The sequence below is a fragment of the Callospermophilus lateralis genome, chromosome 10 (genome assembly GCF_048772815.1).
Source record: "Callospermophilus lateralis isolate mCalLat2 chromosome 10, mCalLat2.hap1, whole genome shotgun sequence".
Lineage (NCBI taxonomy): Eukaryota > Metazoa > Chordata > Mammalia > Rodentia > Sciuridae > Callospermophilus > Callospermophilus lateralis.
Window position 1 is genome coordinate 94,914,882 of NC_135314.1, and position 17,466 is coordinate 94,932,347.

The 17,466-nt window shown below is 38.6% G+C and overlaps 1 protein-coding gene across 1 annotated transcript; it reads right to left on the reverse strand.

The window, feature by feature from the left end:
• Positions 1–879: 879 nt before the first annotated feature.
• On the reverse strand, positions 880–17,215 carry Samd7 (sterile alpha motif domain containing 7). Its single transcript, XM_076868942.2, has 7 exons — positions 17,115–17,215; positions 15,716–15,840; positions 13,386–13,464; positions 12,053–12,684; positions 10,612–10,733; positions 3,822–3,932; positions 880–1,074 (listed from the first exon to the last, which is right to left on the reverse strand). Exons 1-7 carry the CDS (start codon positions 17,213–17,215, stop codon positions 880–882), a joined length of 1,365 nt encoding a protein of 454 aa, XP_076725057.2.
• Positions 17,216–17,466: the final 251 nt, after the last annotated feature.

Below are 17,466 nucleotides of genomic sequence, written 5' to 3' on the forward strand. Positions count from 1 at the left end.
AATGTAAGTTTTTAAAATAAAAAATACATTCTCATGGTTAAAATTTCAAAATGTTCAAGAGGATACAGAGGAAGTTTTCCTCACACCCCTATCTTCCAGTCCCCTCCTTGAGCAAATTGTTATCATTTTCCTGTGTAACCTTTCTGAGACCTTCTGCCAAACCCGATGTTGGGAGAGAGAAACTCCACAGATAGGAGCAGAAAGCCACTTTAATCTTCCCCTCTCTCTTGCCAGTTTAAACCTGCTTTGCAGAGATAACTCTTTCCTCCTTCTTGGATAAAATCTGAAGTGAATACTATGACTTTTCATCTTCTTGTCAGATGATGAGTTCTCCAATCATTTTCAGTCATAATATTTCATTTCAGAAATAAAATATCTAGTCCGGAGCAATACCAAGTCAGGCTTGGAACTTTTATGTAGAATGTCTCCCCTTGCAGCCAGGCCTGAAAGAAGAAGGAGGGGGTCTTGTGGTCAGCTCCTCCACTACCATGAGCCTTTCCCTTCCTCTTCTACCTCCTTTCTCAGTCTGTCTTTATCAGGGCTCGGGGATGGGAAATGGGGAACTCTCTTTTTCATTTCTGCTCTTTTGGCTTATTCAGAAGTTTTCTCACAGAAACAACCAACTGTGGCTTTCTTCATGTTTTCGAATTCTCTCCTTCATTAGGAGACAATTAGAATTGTTCTTTTCTTCTAAGGACAATTCTCCAACCCCTTGAAGGTAGTATCACTTCAGTCCTGGCAAAACCTCCTGAGACAGCTCCGTGAGAAACTCTCTCTCTCTCATCCTCTGTCTGGTCCTGGGAAGCTCTCACACACCCTTGGTGAATCTTAGATTCTTTGGAAAACTGGTTCAGACTGCCCTTTGCTCTTTGAGGGTTTTTAATTTCTTGAACTGTCTTGCTCAATTCTTTTAGGAATCCTTATATCCTGGGGACAAGGAATGTTCATCAAATCACTCCAGGAATTAAAATCCAAAAGAGGAGATGTATCTGCTGGTTGATCAAATGCTTGTCTTGTATGGGTAGGAAGTGAAAGAGTTTTCTTGTAGAACATTTTTCCCACATGTTGAGATACCTTTGAAGACAAAATAATTATAGTAATTAAGTCTGTGAATTCATTCAATAACCCAACACTAACCACGGAGGGAGGCTGAGGTAATTTAAGTCATGTAACCTATATGTAGTTTGCAGGGTCACAGTGCTAGGTTATGGTGAGCTTTTTCTTTCTCTTAGAAGCATACAGTGTTTTTAGCCGTAAAACTTTGTGTCAGCCTGGCTCTAATTTTTCAGTTCCCCTTCCTGGTTCTAATATGGTTCAAGGGCACTGACCATGACTCTACTTCAAGTGTACCCCACCTTGACCTTCTCCAGTGGTCCCACACCCGCTACCACCACCACCTACACCAGCATCTAGCCAGTCCTCCTGGCTGGTTACTGGTGAGACAAATGAAGCTGCTCGGAGACTTAGTGCCCTGAAGCTAACTGGGACCCTACATGAGGCTTCAGCTGATCTTGCTACAAGCTTGACCCTGGATGGGACTCAGGTCACACTGTCTCAGCTTATATCCAAAACTGCCTTCATTCTAAAAATACATCTGTTCCAAGTTTCTGTAACTTTTTTCTTCCATCCATCCTTTTCCTTATATGGCCAGTTCAGATCTGCCTTCTTGGTTTTGTGCTGATGGTGGTGGTGGTGGGGGGCGTTCCTTCTTGGTGGTGGTACTGGCTATCATGGGGCTTTCCTTCAGTCTCCATTTTGGGATGTTGAGACCTGATTATCTTATCCAGTGATGAACTCTTGGCTGTTCACCTTCTGGATCTTCCACATGTTACTTAGAGTCTTCCAGTTCTGCCACTTCAATTCCCAATCTCAACTGTCAATCAACTTGGCCTTCCCCCCAGGTTCTGAGGGAACTTGTTTGTTATGCTGGCAGATGGTGCCTGGGATGTAGTAGCTCAGTTGTGTTTCTTGGAAGTATGTATACTAACAAAAATTAATGATAAGTTGAAGCCAAAGACTATTTGATTTGAGGAAAAAAAATCATTAAGTTATTGTAAGTATGCTGAGGGATATAAAATTCTTACTAAAGAAAAGTAAATAATCTAAAAACAAATGTCATATTGCATCAATGTTAATTTCTTAATTTTGACAGATGTACCATGTGGTTTAAGATGTTAAAATTGGGGAAAACTAGATAAGCTGTACAATCTTTACAACTTTACTGTCTCTAAAATTATTCTGAAATGTTGGAAAAAATAATATCAATGGAAAATTTGAAGTATTTATATTAAGAAAAAAATAATTTCCTTACCTTAAAAACTTTAGACAAATAAAAATTGTTTTCAAAGGACAATCTTAAATTTTAGTTCCTGGCATAAACATTTATGCTGACTAGGAATGGTCCTGAACGAATCCTGGAACAAATTCTGGAACAAATTAGTTATTGCTTTTTGGCTTACCTTTTAGGAAGCTTAATCTTTTGAAAGTTAATTGTTGACCTATTTATGAATGTTGCATGTTCTAAAGTTACATGAGTCCACAAAGCAGACAAATCCTTTCAAATGGTGGCAAGGGAAGTCAACAATAAGCAATGAATATAACAAATAAATAGATCTCATTTATGGTTGAAGGTGATAAGTATTATGAGTGGAAAGGACAGCAGGAAGATGATATCAGGAGCATGCATGGGGCCTGAGCAGTGTGACATTTTAAATAGGGTAATCAGAACAAGTCTCAATGAGAAGGTATGCTTGAACAAAGATGAATGTAGGGGTTAAAGAATGAAGGCATCAGGGCAGAGCATCTTGGGCAGAGGGAACAGCTGTTGGGAAAGCCCTGGCATGGAACATGCCTGTAGCAGTTAAGGAACAACCGCTGGCAGGTAAGCAAGAGCAACAGCACTGAAGAGGGGATGTGGGGGGTGAGATCTGCAAGGTTGTGGTGGGTGGGACAGTGCAATTGATATGGGACCTTGGCTTTGACTCTGAAGGAAGTGGGGAGCTCTTGCACAGTTTTGAATAGAAGAGTGACATGATCTGTCTTATGTATAAAAAGGACCACTTTTTACTGTTTGGTGAGTGGACTTGAGTAGGTAAAGGCAGAATCAGGGAGAACAGAAGAAGGCTAAGGCAGTAATTGGTGCTTTAGAAAAAGACAATGGTGCTTTAGACAAGAATGGAGCAGGGAGGTGGCAAGAACTGGTGGCTGCAGCCAGCTTGTTCCTACTCACCACAGCTTGTTCCTACTCACCACAGCCACTTACTAAACTTGTAGGAAGTTTGTGAGCCAGTTGTTAAACATCCCATTATTAAAATTTATATTAAAAACTTAAAATCAAGCTGGGTAATCTGGGCATGTTATTATTTATCATTGTCTGTGTACTTAGGTTTATTTATATCTATTATATCTGAGATATAATATGTCAATTGTATCTGATGAAAATAAAGTGTGGTGCTGCCGCGGTCTCTTTGCAATTCTATATTCAGTGTCATTATGATATTGTTGACTATGGTGAGAGTGATTTATGTGCTAGAGATTGGCAAATGCTACAAATTAGAGTTCATTTGTTTTTAAGAAGTTCTAATTGTCAAACATTTACCACACACCACTTCTTATTGCCTTCTCAGTTATACCTAGGAGTGTGTTTCCACTCCTCCAACCTAATGTTTTCATGTTCCTTCACATCTAACATGTCCCCACTACAGACAGGAAAGCTCAAAAAAGAGGTTAAATATTCTGTATATTACAACAGAATAAAGGTAAAAAATTTCTCCCAAGCATCACCCCATTAATAAATATTTAATTATATGAAATCATCATACCTGTGATTGAATTTTTAGTGCTGGCCCTAGTTTCAATCCCAGGGTACCTCGAAGATGCTCCTCTGTGAGTAATGGCAAAGTTTCTCCATCAATTGCATGATCTTTAAATACCTTATTAAACAAAAAGGCATCAGCTTTATTCAAATGTCTTTAAAAAATAATGTTCTTGCTCTATATACAGATATTTTAGTTTTGGTAGAAACATTCAGACTATTTGAGACTGACACAAAATTTTATAAAATAACTTTCTTTCTTCTTTCCTTTTTTTTTTTTTTTTTCTTTCTTTGCTGGGGATTGGACCCAGGGCACATGCTGGGCAAGTACTATACTACTGTCCTACACTCCCAGCTCCCAACTTATTTCTAGTTGCTCTCTTTCCTATGTCCCAGTGGCACATTAATAACCCTTGGAATAGATTATAATTCTCTGTTTATAGAACTTATTTCCAACCTAAAACACTTATTATTTGAGGACAAGGCTGATGTTCTATGTATCAATGTACCCCTAATGCAGGGTGGTTTATGGTAGAAGATGTGCAATAAACACTGTAGGATGAATCAACAAATGGGCAAGTACCCTGAGTAAAGGGATGCGGGTAGAGCTCAAACATTACCACCCGGGTTTGCAGATGCAGTGTCCTTTGCCCACTGTTTAATGTTTGAAAATGCAGGTGAGAGCAGTTACCCTGGGCCTTTCTAGCAAGGCCTGTTCATTTTAACTCTTTAGTGGATGTTTCCATGCCTTTCTTTCTTCCAGAAGCTAGGAAAGCTACTGGTGGACAAAGTTTCCAGGCAAATAAAGACATGGGTCTGGATCAGTTAGTGGGACCATAATTTCATGATTTCCAGCTTCAACCTGCCTGGCAATCCTTGTTCTCATTTATGAGCTTTCTCTCCTTCTCTTTGAAGGCTTCTCCATCCTCTTTAAACTTTAGACCCTACAGAGTCCTCCTTTGTTTTCAGCAGATCATATACCTTCCTAATTTAAAAAGAAAGAAAGAAAGAAGAAAAGAAAGAAAGGCCAGGCATGATCACTCTGGAGGCTGAGGGGGTGGGATTGTGAGTTCAAAGCCAGCCTCAGTAACTTAGTAAGACCCGTGCCTAAACAGAATATATAAAGGGCTGAGGATGTGGCTCAGTGATTAACCATCCCTGGGTTCAATCCCCAGTACCAAAAATGAAAGAAAAGCCAATAAAAAAAAATAAGAATTTCTACTAAATCTGTATAATGAAACTAACAACTTGATATTTCTCCCACTATCCTACTTAATGGAAAACAAGTCTGTTTTAGTGAGTTTGTGGTTGGTGTGACAAAAATGCCTGAAAAGAACAACTTAGAGGAGGAAAAGTTTATTTTGGCTCCTGGTTTTAGAGGTTCAGACTACGGTTGGCTGATTCCGTAGCACTGGGCCCAGGCATGACAGAGGAAAATGTACAGGACACGACAACCAGGAAACAGAGAGAGCTCCCTTCAACAGGGAAAAAATGTGAACCCTAAAGGCACACCCTCCTGTGACCTACTTCCTCTAACCACACCTTACCTGCCTACAGGTACCACCCATTTAATCCATTCAAGTGGATTAATCCACAGATTTGTTTACAGCTGTCATAATCTAATTTCTCTTCTGAACTTTTTTTTTGCATTGTCTCACACGGGAGCTTTTTTGGAGCACCACATATCCTAACCACAACAAGGTTGCTCTACTACTTAGAGACTATTTCTTCACATTTGCTGTGGATCTTCACCTCTTCCACTTTGGGGCCTCACATGAATAGAAAATTCCCTCTTTTGTCTTCAACTTTTTCCTCTTCTGCTAGCTCTTTCCCATTAGCTAAGCAAGTCTCCACCATTGATAAGTGAACAATAATGACAACATACCCACTCCATTTCTAGATCTGCCCCACATCTCTCTTTCCCTTCATAGCTGCATTTCTCAAAAGGGGCTCAGTGCTCTTCTCTGCATTCCTGTCATTCTTCAGTCTCATGGGTTCTGAGTTCTTTCCCTTTCATACCATTAATCCTTCTCTTTTCAGGCTCTCTGGTGCCTCTTTGGTACCAAACACTTGACATTTTCTAGTTCTCATTTCTTGTATTTGCTAAATTCCTGGATGCTTTTGACAATGATGACTCCTCCTTTGTGAACATGACCATCTCTATATGCTGAAGGCTCTCTTACATCTGTGTTTAACTTAGATGCTCAATCCTGCCAATTCTGCCTCTTAGATAGTGTTTTTATCTGCCCACCCACATTGCTCCTACCCTGGCTTAACCTCCTTATAGCTCACGTGAGGCATCTTGCCCTGTGGTCTTGCTCCCTTCAATCTATTTTCACAAAAATCAACTTGAGTGACATTTCTGAGGAATAAAGTGAATCATGCCGCCTCTCCTGCTTAAAACCTCCACTGTCTCTAGGATAAACTCAAAGTCCTTCCCGGGGTCTTCAAGGCTCTTTGTGACCTGGCCCCTTCTTTCTCTTTAGGATCCTGTCTTGCTGTTCTCATTTCTTCCACGTTGGCCTTGGCCCTTTATGCTACTGCAAACTATTCTCAAAATCCAAATATGTTAAGTTTTCTCTGGCTCTGGCCCTCACTGGGAAGCTCCTTATTCCCTCCCTTTTGCCTCCCCTCCCTTCTGACCTTCACATCTCACTTCAGAGGCCACTTCCTTTAGGGGGCCATGATTTCCTCCCGTGTGCTCCTACTCCACTTCATATCCCCTCTTGTAGCACACTTCTGTTGATGTGGGATCCCTGACTGGTGTCCTCCTCTGGACTTTGAGCTCCACCAGAAGAGGAATCACATGTGCGTGTTTCCTTATGTGGTCCCAGGCCTTGAAGGGCATGCCTTGGGACCAGCTGGAAAATAGAAATTTCTTGGAAAGCTAAGACCAGGATCTTGTGTTTTGGTTGAGTCATTTACAAAGTGTATTAAGTAATTAGTTCTTTTCCTATTTCAATTAAGCAAATAACAAATAGGCAAATATGAATTAATTTAATTTGAGCCAAATTTAAAATGTTGGCAGTCTGGGTTAGTCTGTGTAGCCTTATATTGGAGGAATTATAATTTTTCTTAGAAATATCTCTTTGAAATATCAAAAGCAATATGCCTCTTTTGCCACCCTGGAGACTTTCTAGGAGACCAGAGATCCTTGGTTGGAAGCTCAATAACCTTATTGTAAGTGGTAAAGTAAGGTTATAACCTTACTCAATAACCTTACTGTAATGCGGGTTATAATAGAAAGGGACAGATTTGTAGTCACATATGTATTTTCCAATTTAGTCAACTTGATGCTTAGTTTTACTCAGCTGCAAAATAAAGGTAATAATATCTTTTGGGGGGCAGAATTATGATATAAAATTTTATTTAAAAGAGGATGTAAGTTATGTGTCTATCACAGTGGATATCACACTAGGCATTATTATCATTGTTAGTTGTTTTTTTTTTTTATAAACAAAGAATCCATGTAGAAATGGTTGAGTTATTCAACACACACAGTAAGAAAACTTGTTAAGTTACATATTGTTCATGATTCTGATCCAGGGTTTCCCCTGCTGGATCTCACTGCCATGCAGAAGACGGAGTGCAGATGAAAATAGTTGATTCTATTTATGGTGGAAATCTCATCTCATTTCTACTTCCTTTGTAGTGATTCCAGTGAGTGCTGAAGTGGGTGTTTGTGAACATCCAAAGAAGGAGAAAACACATGAATACCCTTTCAAAGGGAGGGAGGTTGGCAGCCAGGAACTGGCAGGTGAGGACGTTGCTAACCCTCAGCCATGGTGGGTATACATGGGGCCTGGGCAAGATATAGAACACATCTCTGTCACTTGGATATGCACCCTTTGTCCTTACCAGAGCATTTGGGGCCATGTGTATGATGTAAATGTGCCTTAATTTTTAGTAATTTCAGTTAGTTTTGGGGATAAATTCTTTTATCTGCTGAATTCTTTGAATTAGATATTTATTCAGAATAACAAAATGGGTTACACGTTCTCCTGTGTGTCCCTAAATAGCTGAGCCACTAACCCTCTAGAGACATCTCTTTAAAAGAGCTCATTTGCACAAGGGTTTGGGTTTTATTTGTGATCTTTTTTTGCCCCCTCAATTTCTTGCTTTAGTAGAAGGAAGTGGGTGTTTGGAGGTTGCTGAATGGACACCTAAGGCAGAGGTGAGGACAGAGGGGAGTACAGTGGGTACATCTCTGACTAGCCTCGGGGCATGGTCCAACTCATATAAAGAGATGGGCTAGCACCTGTAATCCCAGCAACTCGGGAGACAAGGAGGGAGGATTGTGAGTTCAAAGTCAGCCTCAGCAAAAATGAAGCACTAAGCAACTAAGTGAGACGCTGTCTCTAAATAAAACACAAAATAGGCCTGGGGATGTGGCTCAGTGGTCGAATGCCTCTGAGTTCTATCCCTGGTACCCCACCCACTAAAAAAGGAGATGGGCTGGAGTAAAAGTTGACAGGACATTTTTGACAAGGAAGCTGTGTACAAGCGGTGCTGCATCAAGGCTGTTGCACCCAAAATGCACTGGGCTGAATCAGGGAGGTTTCCCCATTTCTTTGCAGAGGAGTTTCCCTGAGCATAACAAGGAAAGCACACCACAGAGCATCCCAGTCTTTTGGTTGATGTCATCTGCAGTAGCTTGGAGGGGAAGACATTAAAATGTGTTTTCACCCCTAAGACATTTGAGAAGCATTTAGAAATAATTGATATCATTCTTCTTGAAGGCACTGACATCCTAATTCTGAAAGATAGTGAGTCAGCAGTGTTTGGGGTACTCATGTTTAGGTGACTTCTGTGTATTACCCACAAAGGGACACTTGGGATTATTATTGCAAGAGTAGTTTATTGTACTCTTTATAATAAACTTTAGTAACTATGGATGGCTGACTGATTAAGAATAATCAAAGTTCCACAAATTTTTTAATCCACCAAAATCAGCAATCTCATGCTTATTATATACAAAGGATTGTTTATTTCTGGCTGCTATCAGAATTCAATAAGTTCATTGTGCCTGTGGTTGTTGTGGCATTTGATAAATGGTAGATATAAATCTTAAAAGTGATTTACCTGTGACTAGTGACTAATACTAAAATAAGGTTATACCCAATGAGCAGGAGGATATAGGGAAAAAATTTTAATGTGTTATGCAAATGATGAAATTAGCATTTATCAAGTACTCAAAAGGTACAAGGTACTCTTTAATGTTCATAGCAATCCTTTGAAAATGTCTTATTACTATTATCCTCATTTTGTAGGTGAAAAGCACAGAGAAAAGAGGAAACTTGTTTTAAGTCACACATTCAAAAAATAGAAAAGCCAGAATTTGAATTTGTACTTTCTGGCTTCAGAAGCCTTACTCTTAATTACTATGGCTTTTCCATAAGTCCTATGAACAGAATTTTTAAAAAAAGGAAAATAAAAAGAATTAACAGCATTACACTGTGGAAAACATTTCACAAAACAGAGTTCTAAAAAAATTTTTTCTAACATCAGTTGATTATGATATTGTTAACCTTTAATGTCCTTTTCTTGCCTTCTTTAATTTTTTTTTAATTTGTTCTAGTTACACATTAGTAGCATGCACTTTGATATGTCATATATAATGAAGTAAAATTTCTCATTATATACATGAGGTAGAACCCTTCTGGTAGTATAGTTACATATATACATAGGGTAATAGTCTGATTCATTCTACTACCCTTCCTACCCCCAAATCCCCTTCTTGCCTTATTTTTAAAATATGTAAACCAAAGATAATGATATAAGATTTAGTAGATACTTTGTTGCTTATAATTGTTATTAAATCACTCAAAAAAGTAAACTATATGCATAAAAAATAGCAGTGACATAAATTTCAAAACTGACAATCCATGATTTTTGTCACCAATTTTTCCACAAAAATGAGGCTAATTTTCTTTCCATTTGTCTTGACAGTTCATTATAATTTTAAAAATAGCATTTATCTACCAGATGGAATTATGCGTGTGCATTTTTACATATTATCCCAGTATAAAGGTAGAATTTAAAAATATTTAAGGAGCTGGGTATGTCACTCAAAGATAGAGTGCTTGTCTAGTATGTAGGAGGCCCTGGGTTTAATCCCACTAAATAAATAGATACATAGATCCAGTTAAGTTTCTACTTTTCAGATCTATTGCTTCCTTGTCCTTTTCAGAATGAAGTGTAGCTTTCTTTTATTTAGGATGAGTAGCCTAAAACTTATTTATTTATTTACTTATTTTTTAGTTGTTGATTGGGGCCTTTATTTATTTATCCATATGTGGTGCTGAGAAATGAACCCAGTGCCTCACACATGCTAAGCAAGTGCTCTACCACTGAGCTAAAGCCCCACTCCCACCCTAAAACTTTTGATACAGAAGCATGTACTCCAAAAATGTTTGCTATATGCATGAGCAAGGAATGTAGCATACATTTCCCATTGCTTTTGAATGTTTAGTCTCTGAATCTCCTTCTAGTTTTGGGAATATTTCCATTTCTCAGGAGTCTTTCTGGGACCTATGCTGAAGCCTCCCTTGGCGTTGGGTGTGGCATGTGAACCACATACACCCATCAGAAACACCTGTCCCGGAAAAGACAACCACATAAAAAAGTCAAGTGCCCTTGAGTTCAATCCCTAGTACCCTACCTCCTGCAAAAAAAAGTGGGGGGAGGGTTAATAGGAATCCTTTCTGGGGGCAAGAGGCAAATTTGACAAAACTATTATGCTGGAAATAAATTTCAAATTGTTGTAATTTTATGAAAATACTTAAATATTGAGTCACCTGAGCACAGTCTGAACAACCTGGAAGGCTTCTAATGAAGTTGTGTACATCATCCACGGTCCATTTCTGAATATCTTCATCCAAAGAAAGTTTTTCCCCAACTGTAACCAGTGCATGTGTTCCTTTAAGATGGAAAGGCAATTATTTTGTGGCATGGAATTTCTAGGAAAAAGAGGAAGCTTGGAGCACGGGTTTCTGTATAGGTACATGAATTTCTCTCGGAGTGACAGAACACACTCTGTTTACATGAGCCAATTTTGTAATCTCTTTAAAAGATATTCAGAGTCACTGGGAAATGTTCTGTCTCTGCCTTTCTTTTCCTCCTCTGAAAGGATGCTTAGTGACAACAGTATTGTAAGCAAACAAAGATTTATTCCATCTGCTCCCAGATTTCAATAGAAAGCTCTCTCCAGATTAATGCCACCATGTTCTGTAATATTCTGATTATCATGCTCTCTGCTAAGAATTTAGCTACATCTTCATCAAAATGGCAAGCTAACACTTTGGAGAAAAGCAGTTAGTACGGTGGCTAGATTTCATACACCCCAGAATCCCTGTGTTTAAAAAAATTTTTTTTTTTTCTAAAAATGTTCCAGAAACTATTCACTGCATGGTTTTGGCAATGGTGTTTATACATTCAGGTTAGAAGGTATCATAACAGTGATAGACCCTGAAAGGTTGTTTCTTTTTAACTGCCTTTTTCCCCCCTATACTTAATATAGAAGAGATACAATTCATGCTCTAAATCAAAAAGCCTATCTGCTTTGTGTTGAAGAAATTAACAGTAAGTTAAATTAAATTTTTAATTTAAAATTCTGGTAAGTTCCCTTATACTTCCTCAGACTTTGTTGAAAGTTCTCTATTTTTCAACATAAAAATAAAGACTAGTGTCATTGATATGGCTTATTAGAACCAATATAATAAAGTGACTTCAAAAAGAGGTCATTCTAGATGGGAGGGAAATGGGGAGAGAAAAGGGAGACTCATGAACTGAAATTGAATTTCATACATGTATGAGTTTGTTGGGATGAAACCAACTATTATGTATAATTATAAAGATGTAAAAAATAAAAGAAATCATACACCAGAAAAAAAAAAGAAAAAGAAAAAAAAGAAGAAGTTGTTATTCTAAGCAGGGTATGGCCCGTATTCCCAGACCCAGGAGATTGAGGCAAAAGGATCACAAGTTCAAGGCCAGCCTCAGCAACTTGTCGAGACTTTGTCTCAAAATAAAAAAAAGGAAAAGGACTGGACATGTGGCTCAATGGTAAAGAGTCCCTAGGTTTAATTCCTAGTAACCCCCGCAAAGAGGTTGTTCTAAACAGGATTAAGAAAAAGAAGGATAAAGAGAGGCATAATTGTTGCAGTTCCCTGTGCAATAAGGTCAGGACTTGACAACCTGCTTTAAGTGAGGATCTGCCCTTGGCCCCTGGACACCCACCTGGCAGAGACAGTGGAGGAACTGGAGTGCAAACTCTGTTTGTTTCACCATCACAGGCTTCAACACCTGGCTCTGAAGCCTTCTGCTTCCCACCATCCCAGGTCTTCACCTCCAGGGGAGCAGCATGAGCTCCTTGGGGTTTTCCATTAGTGGGCTGGAGTGTTCCACAGGGGTTGGTGACAGCTGTAGCTGGTTTGTCACTGGTTTTGCTTGACTTCTGATTGTTGCATATTTCAGTTTCTGGGTCTGTTTCATGCTCATCCTCTTTGTGTGGAATTGCATGTGTCTGGTGTAGGACTTTTTCTTCTGCTTGACTTTTGGAACTCTTAGAATCACTGTTAAGAGGTTTCTGATTCTCTGAACCTCTCCTGAGTCGATAATATTTCTGCCCCCAGCTTTCTATAAAGTGTGGTCCAGTTGCTACCAGAATAGGGTTTCCCCGAAGGTTTCTGAGGGTACTTCTGTGAAAATGCAGGTCACTGGCTGGGAGCATGCTCTGGCCTTGGTAGATGGCTGGGCAAGGTGGGACACTGGAACCATAGAGGAATGGCATCTCTAAGCCATCTAATCCCTTTGGGTTAAATTTTTCCAATTTCCTTTGCTGGTAATTAGAATACATTTCCATTTCTGCCCTAAAAATAAAACAATATATTTTATACAACTGAAAAAAACCATTAGAAATATAATTTTGATGGCCCCTTGCCTTCCCAGTGGGACTCAATGAGTTAATGCAAGTCTCAATGGTTATCAATCAAGGCAAGTGGCTGGGGCAAGTGGGAAAGGAGGACTTGCTGTTTGGCTTACTTCACTTTTTTATTGGTGGTCACCTGGACTCCTCAGTGTTCAGTGATGAGGAAATTGACTCAGTGCCTTCTCTCACCCTGTGGTCATACCCTAGCTATATTGCTCTGCCTTTTTTTCTGCCTGTCACTACAGTTGAAGGCCACTATTGGGCTGATGTCAGGTTGTCTGGGCTCTGACAATGTCTGAAGTGGGGTTGGCAAACTTGGCTCCTACCCTCCAGCAACACTAAAGTCATTTAAGACAGAAATGCCAATATGAACTTCAGAGGCATCACGGCTATGCATTAATTATGGAACATTGACAGACTATCACAATGTATAGAACTGTCAGCTTCACTATTGGTTTTTAATCTTGCATTTATTGTTAACAAAGCTGTATACGTGTTCGTATATTTTCTTTTTGTAATCTTTTCTGTAAGTCATCAGGGTGTGTGTATGTTTGTGTGAGTGTGTGTCCATTGTCATATATATATTCATTTATAAGTGGACGAGTGAATGAATAGAAAATAAATACAACATTGTTAAGTTACCTGGCAGCATGAGGTCTTCGAATCATTTCATTTCTTCTGCTCACTGCCCTTATGGACTCAGGTGGCAAAAAGCCCCAACCTTAAAAAAGAAAACCACCATTCCATCCCACATCAAATGAAAAGCACACATTTGAAAATAATAAAATATAATGATTGAAAACAATGTCCGCAAAAAACAACCCACCAGTTAAACACAATTTGGAAATCACATTGGATCACTGATGTTCACTATCTAAGAACATCTTTGGTGACTGCATGATAAATACAAAATAAATTTTGGTTCTTTTCTTTGATTGTTATTATAGATGACATTTTCCTTCCATATTGCAAATGAAAGAGGGTGAACTGTGAATCTTTGATCTATCTTGTCTTATTCAACTGAATATATTTAGGGGTACAGTGTAATATTTTGATATGTGTACTCCTTGTAGAAGTGAATTAACATACAATCACTTTATTTGTTTATTATTATTATTATTTTGGTGAGAAGAACATTTGAAATCTTTTAGCAATTTTCAAGTATATAGTACTTGTTACTAACGATAGCTACCATGCTGTATAATATGTCTCTAAACTTATTTCTCCTATCTAATTGAAACTTTGTACAATTTAACCAGAATCTCTCCCGTTTACTTCACTTTGGTCTCTTATTTTGAAGGAAAAATGATAGGTTTCTTCTGTTTACCTTTTATAAAAAAAAATGTTTCTTGATGTACCAAAATCCCAGGAAATAAATGCAATGAGGAGTAAAGTGGAGTTGAGCAGTAAATACATCCTATATTCAAATCAATCTTCCAAAGTACCTCAACAGCAACATCACCAGGTTTCAGGCTCCATTCTTGCCTGGCAACCTGGTTGATTTCCCCTTTCTCTGGACTAGAATGCACTTAGGAGTTTATCCTGGGGCTTTTCTGAGCCATCTATGGAAAAGAACCAGTTTTTAAATTTATTTTCTTTATACATTTCCAACCCATCATGGACCAATACTTTATAAAAAATGCAAAAAGTTTTCTAAGAGATTGAAATGAAAACAATATGTACAGGCACCATCAAAAAAGACAAAAAGAAAGATCACTTAATGCATCCACATAGTGCTAATCTAATGAGTCCTCATCTCACTTGGGCTATGAGTGGTGTATTTGACACAGTGCTCACTCTCCACTTATAAAACTTTCTTCCCCAGTATATGCTCCTGGGTTTCCTCCTACTTTGCTGGTTGCTCCTTCTGTTTCTGCCATGCTTTTTCTTCCTCATCTTTGAACTCTGTTGATGTGTCTTAGGGATCATCCTTTGAACTCCTCTATATATGGTCCATCCACAGATTTGGTCCATCTCATATTTTCTGATGAGTTCCAAGGTTATGGCTCCTGATTTACTCCACAAGTCCTCCCTGACTTCAGCTGCCTTTCTGACAACTCCACTTGGTGGCTATTAGGCATCCCAAATGTAATCTGAGAAAGCTGAGTCTCTGGTATCTCTCCCTCCCCCAAAACTCTTTTCCTTTATTTTCCTCAAGTTCAACTCAACAAACAGCAACTTCACCTTTTGGATTATTCCCAGAACAAAATTTTTGATGTCATTTGTAAAACCTCTCTTTCACCTCCCACATCCAAACTGAGAAAATCCTGTTTTTACCACCCAAATAATTACAGAATCTAATCATTTCTTACTATTTCTATTCCCCCAACCCATGACCTCACTATTAGAATCCTTTAACTGTTCTAACTGCTCCTTAAATCCTATCAGTTTATTCCCTGAACTTTGTAAGTTTGTTCCCATCTCAGCAGCCAGAATGCTCCTGGTGACCTTTAAGTCAGACCATGTCACATCGTTGCTCAAACTCCTGGAAGACTTCTCCTTTTGCTCAGAATAAAAGCCACGTTGTCACTAAGATCTATAAGCTTACAAGCCTTTTTGTTTACATAGCTGGGAATCAAACCTGGGCCTGTCATGTGCTAGGCAAGTGCCCTGCTGCTGAGTTACATTCCCAACCCAAGCTACTGTTAGCTGCCCAGGCCCCATTAACTCTCAGATTCTTCTCTTCATTACCTTATCAGTTCTTCATGTGTAAGATAAAAAAGACACCACTATTGCAATTCTTCATTTATTTATGAATAAACTGATATTCAGAGAATGTTAGCAACTTAAACTTAGTCACACAGTGATGACACCATGCTTCAAATCTAGGCAAAAACTATCACACGGTAGTCTCCAAAATTCACCCCACTGTTCTATCTCCAAAATTCAGCAGCAAAATGATGACAAGCTTAATGCAGCCATTCTGTTCACAGTGACTCCACAGATGAGAGCCAAACATGTATTGTTCATACCTGAGTAGATGCGATTAGACAACATATTTGGCATATTTGCATTGGGTAGAATAGAGGATCCAAAATGGGAAGGAACACAAAACTGCCTTGGGTCAGTTGGACCTACAGTGGGAGGCAACACATCTCTAAGGGGAAAAAAACAAAAGATATAAAATAGGTAAAATGAGAATGAAGTTGGACAAATTTCCATTGCTTAGGCAGGGAGATTTTGTTTTTAATTGCCACATGGAATTCTATCACCTCTTTCTAAACTGAAGTACAAAAGTCATGTGATTTTTATTGGTTTGTGAAGAAATACAGTAAGGATTAGAAGAAAGGACTTGACCCAAGTCAAGGAAATTCATTTCTGTAGTTCTGGAGGATTGACCCAGATTGACAAAAAGACAGAGAAAACAGGAAGGGAAAGTTTTAGGGACATCTAGAAAAAAAATATTTTATCAAATCAATGCCACTTGTGGATTTTTTATGACCAATATTATGTTCTTCCATAATATTGTTCTTATTTAATGGACATATTTTGCTTGGGATTGCCATCTGGAGTCAATGTTGAAAAATTTAGGTGAACAATTTTTTTTTTCCTAAACTTCAGTTGTCTCTGGGAGTCCAACTTTATTGTTCACATTCCTTAGACAAGAATAAATAATGTGTCTTATTTTCTTTTCAGAATATCAAAAGACATTCCTGAGAAAGGAAGATAGAATATTGACAACATGTACAACCAAAATACTTATAATTTCACTTTTGTTGAAAAGAAAGAATTGTCTATCATAGGCACCCTATTGTTATGAATTTAATTGTTTCTCCCTAAATTCACATTTTGAAGTATTAACCTCCAGTGTTACTACATTTGGAGATAAAGCCTTTAAGGAGGCAATTGAGGTTAAAGAAACATAAGTATGGGGCCTAATCTGATAGGACCAGTGAAGAGGAAGAGAATCCAGAATTCTCTCTGAATTTACACAGAAAATAAAGGTCATTAGATGACACAGTGTTTCTTCAACGAGTCTAAACATCAGGAAGAGGCCTCACTAGAAACCCACTGGGTAGCACCTTGGTCTTGGACTTTTGGCCTCTGGAACTAGAGAAATGAATTTTCATTATTTAAGTATCCAGCCTGATATTTTATTATGACAGCCCTGGAAGACTAACACACCAATGTTTGCATCTGAATGAGGCTTGTAATTTCTGGCTAGTTATTTTGCCTGCTGAGCAATTAGGTCAAGCAGGCCTAGAAGGGAAAGTGGTGGCAGATATACTGAGGGGAGACAAGCATCTTGACTTGAGTTATCATAGCACAGCTCACTGAGATAATAGAATGTCACTGGTGTTAACATCATTCTAAAGGTTAATGATGAACTCTACTATCATTTTACTGGACTATTATATTGGAGAGAAATACCTATCCACAATTGGAGGTCCAAATGGCGAGGGAACAAGTGGAATCCTCTGCTGCCCCGATGCTGTCAGTAAGGGGTTCACAGCCATCACGGGATTTGACATCAATAGCTCTTGCCTCTGATGGAGTTCTAAAAAGAACCAAATAAGTATGTTAACAAAGAACTCTACTTTTTGTGAATTCTTCTTAAACACAGTGAAAATCATTTGTTTTTTTCACAATATTTGGGAAGACTGGCTATACCAAACTTTTGGTTACACTTTACAGAAAGCCCTGGAGACAACTGTAGAACTATTTTGTAAATATGCCTTTGCCGAATTTCTTGCCATCCAGGTACTGGCATAACATACTAGAA

Coding starts and splice junctions, on each gene's coding strand:
- Samd7 (XM_076868942.2), bottom strand. CDS start 17,215: ATGTCAAATCCCGTGATGGCTGTGAACCCCTTACTGACAGCATCGGGG. Junction 13,465..15,715: donor GTCTAATCGCATCTACTCAG/GTATGAACAATA, acceptor TTCTTTTTTAAG/GTTGGGGCTTTTTGCCACCT. Junction 3,933..10,611: donor GTTGTTCAGACTGTGCTCAG/GTGACTCAATAT, acceptor TTGTTTAATAAG/GTATTTAAAGATCATGCAAT.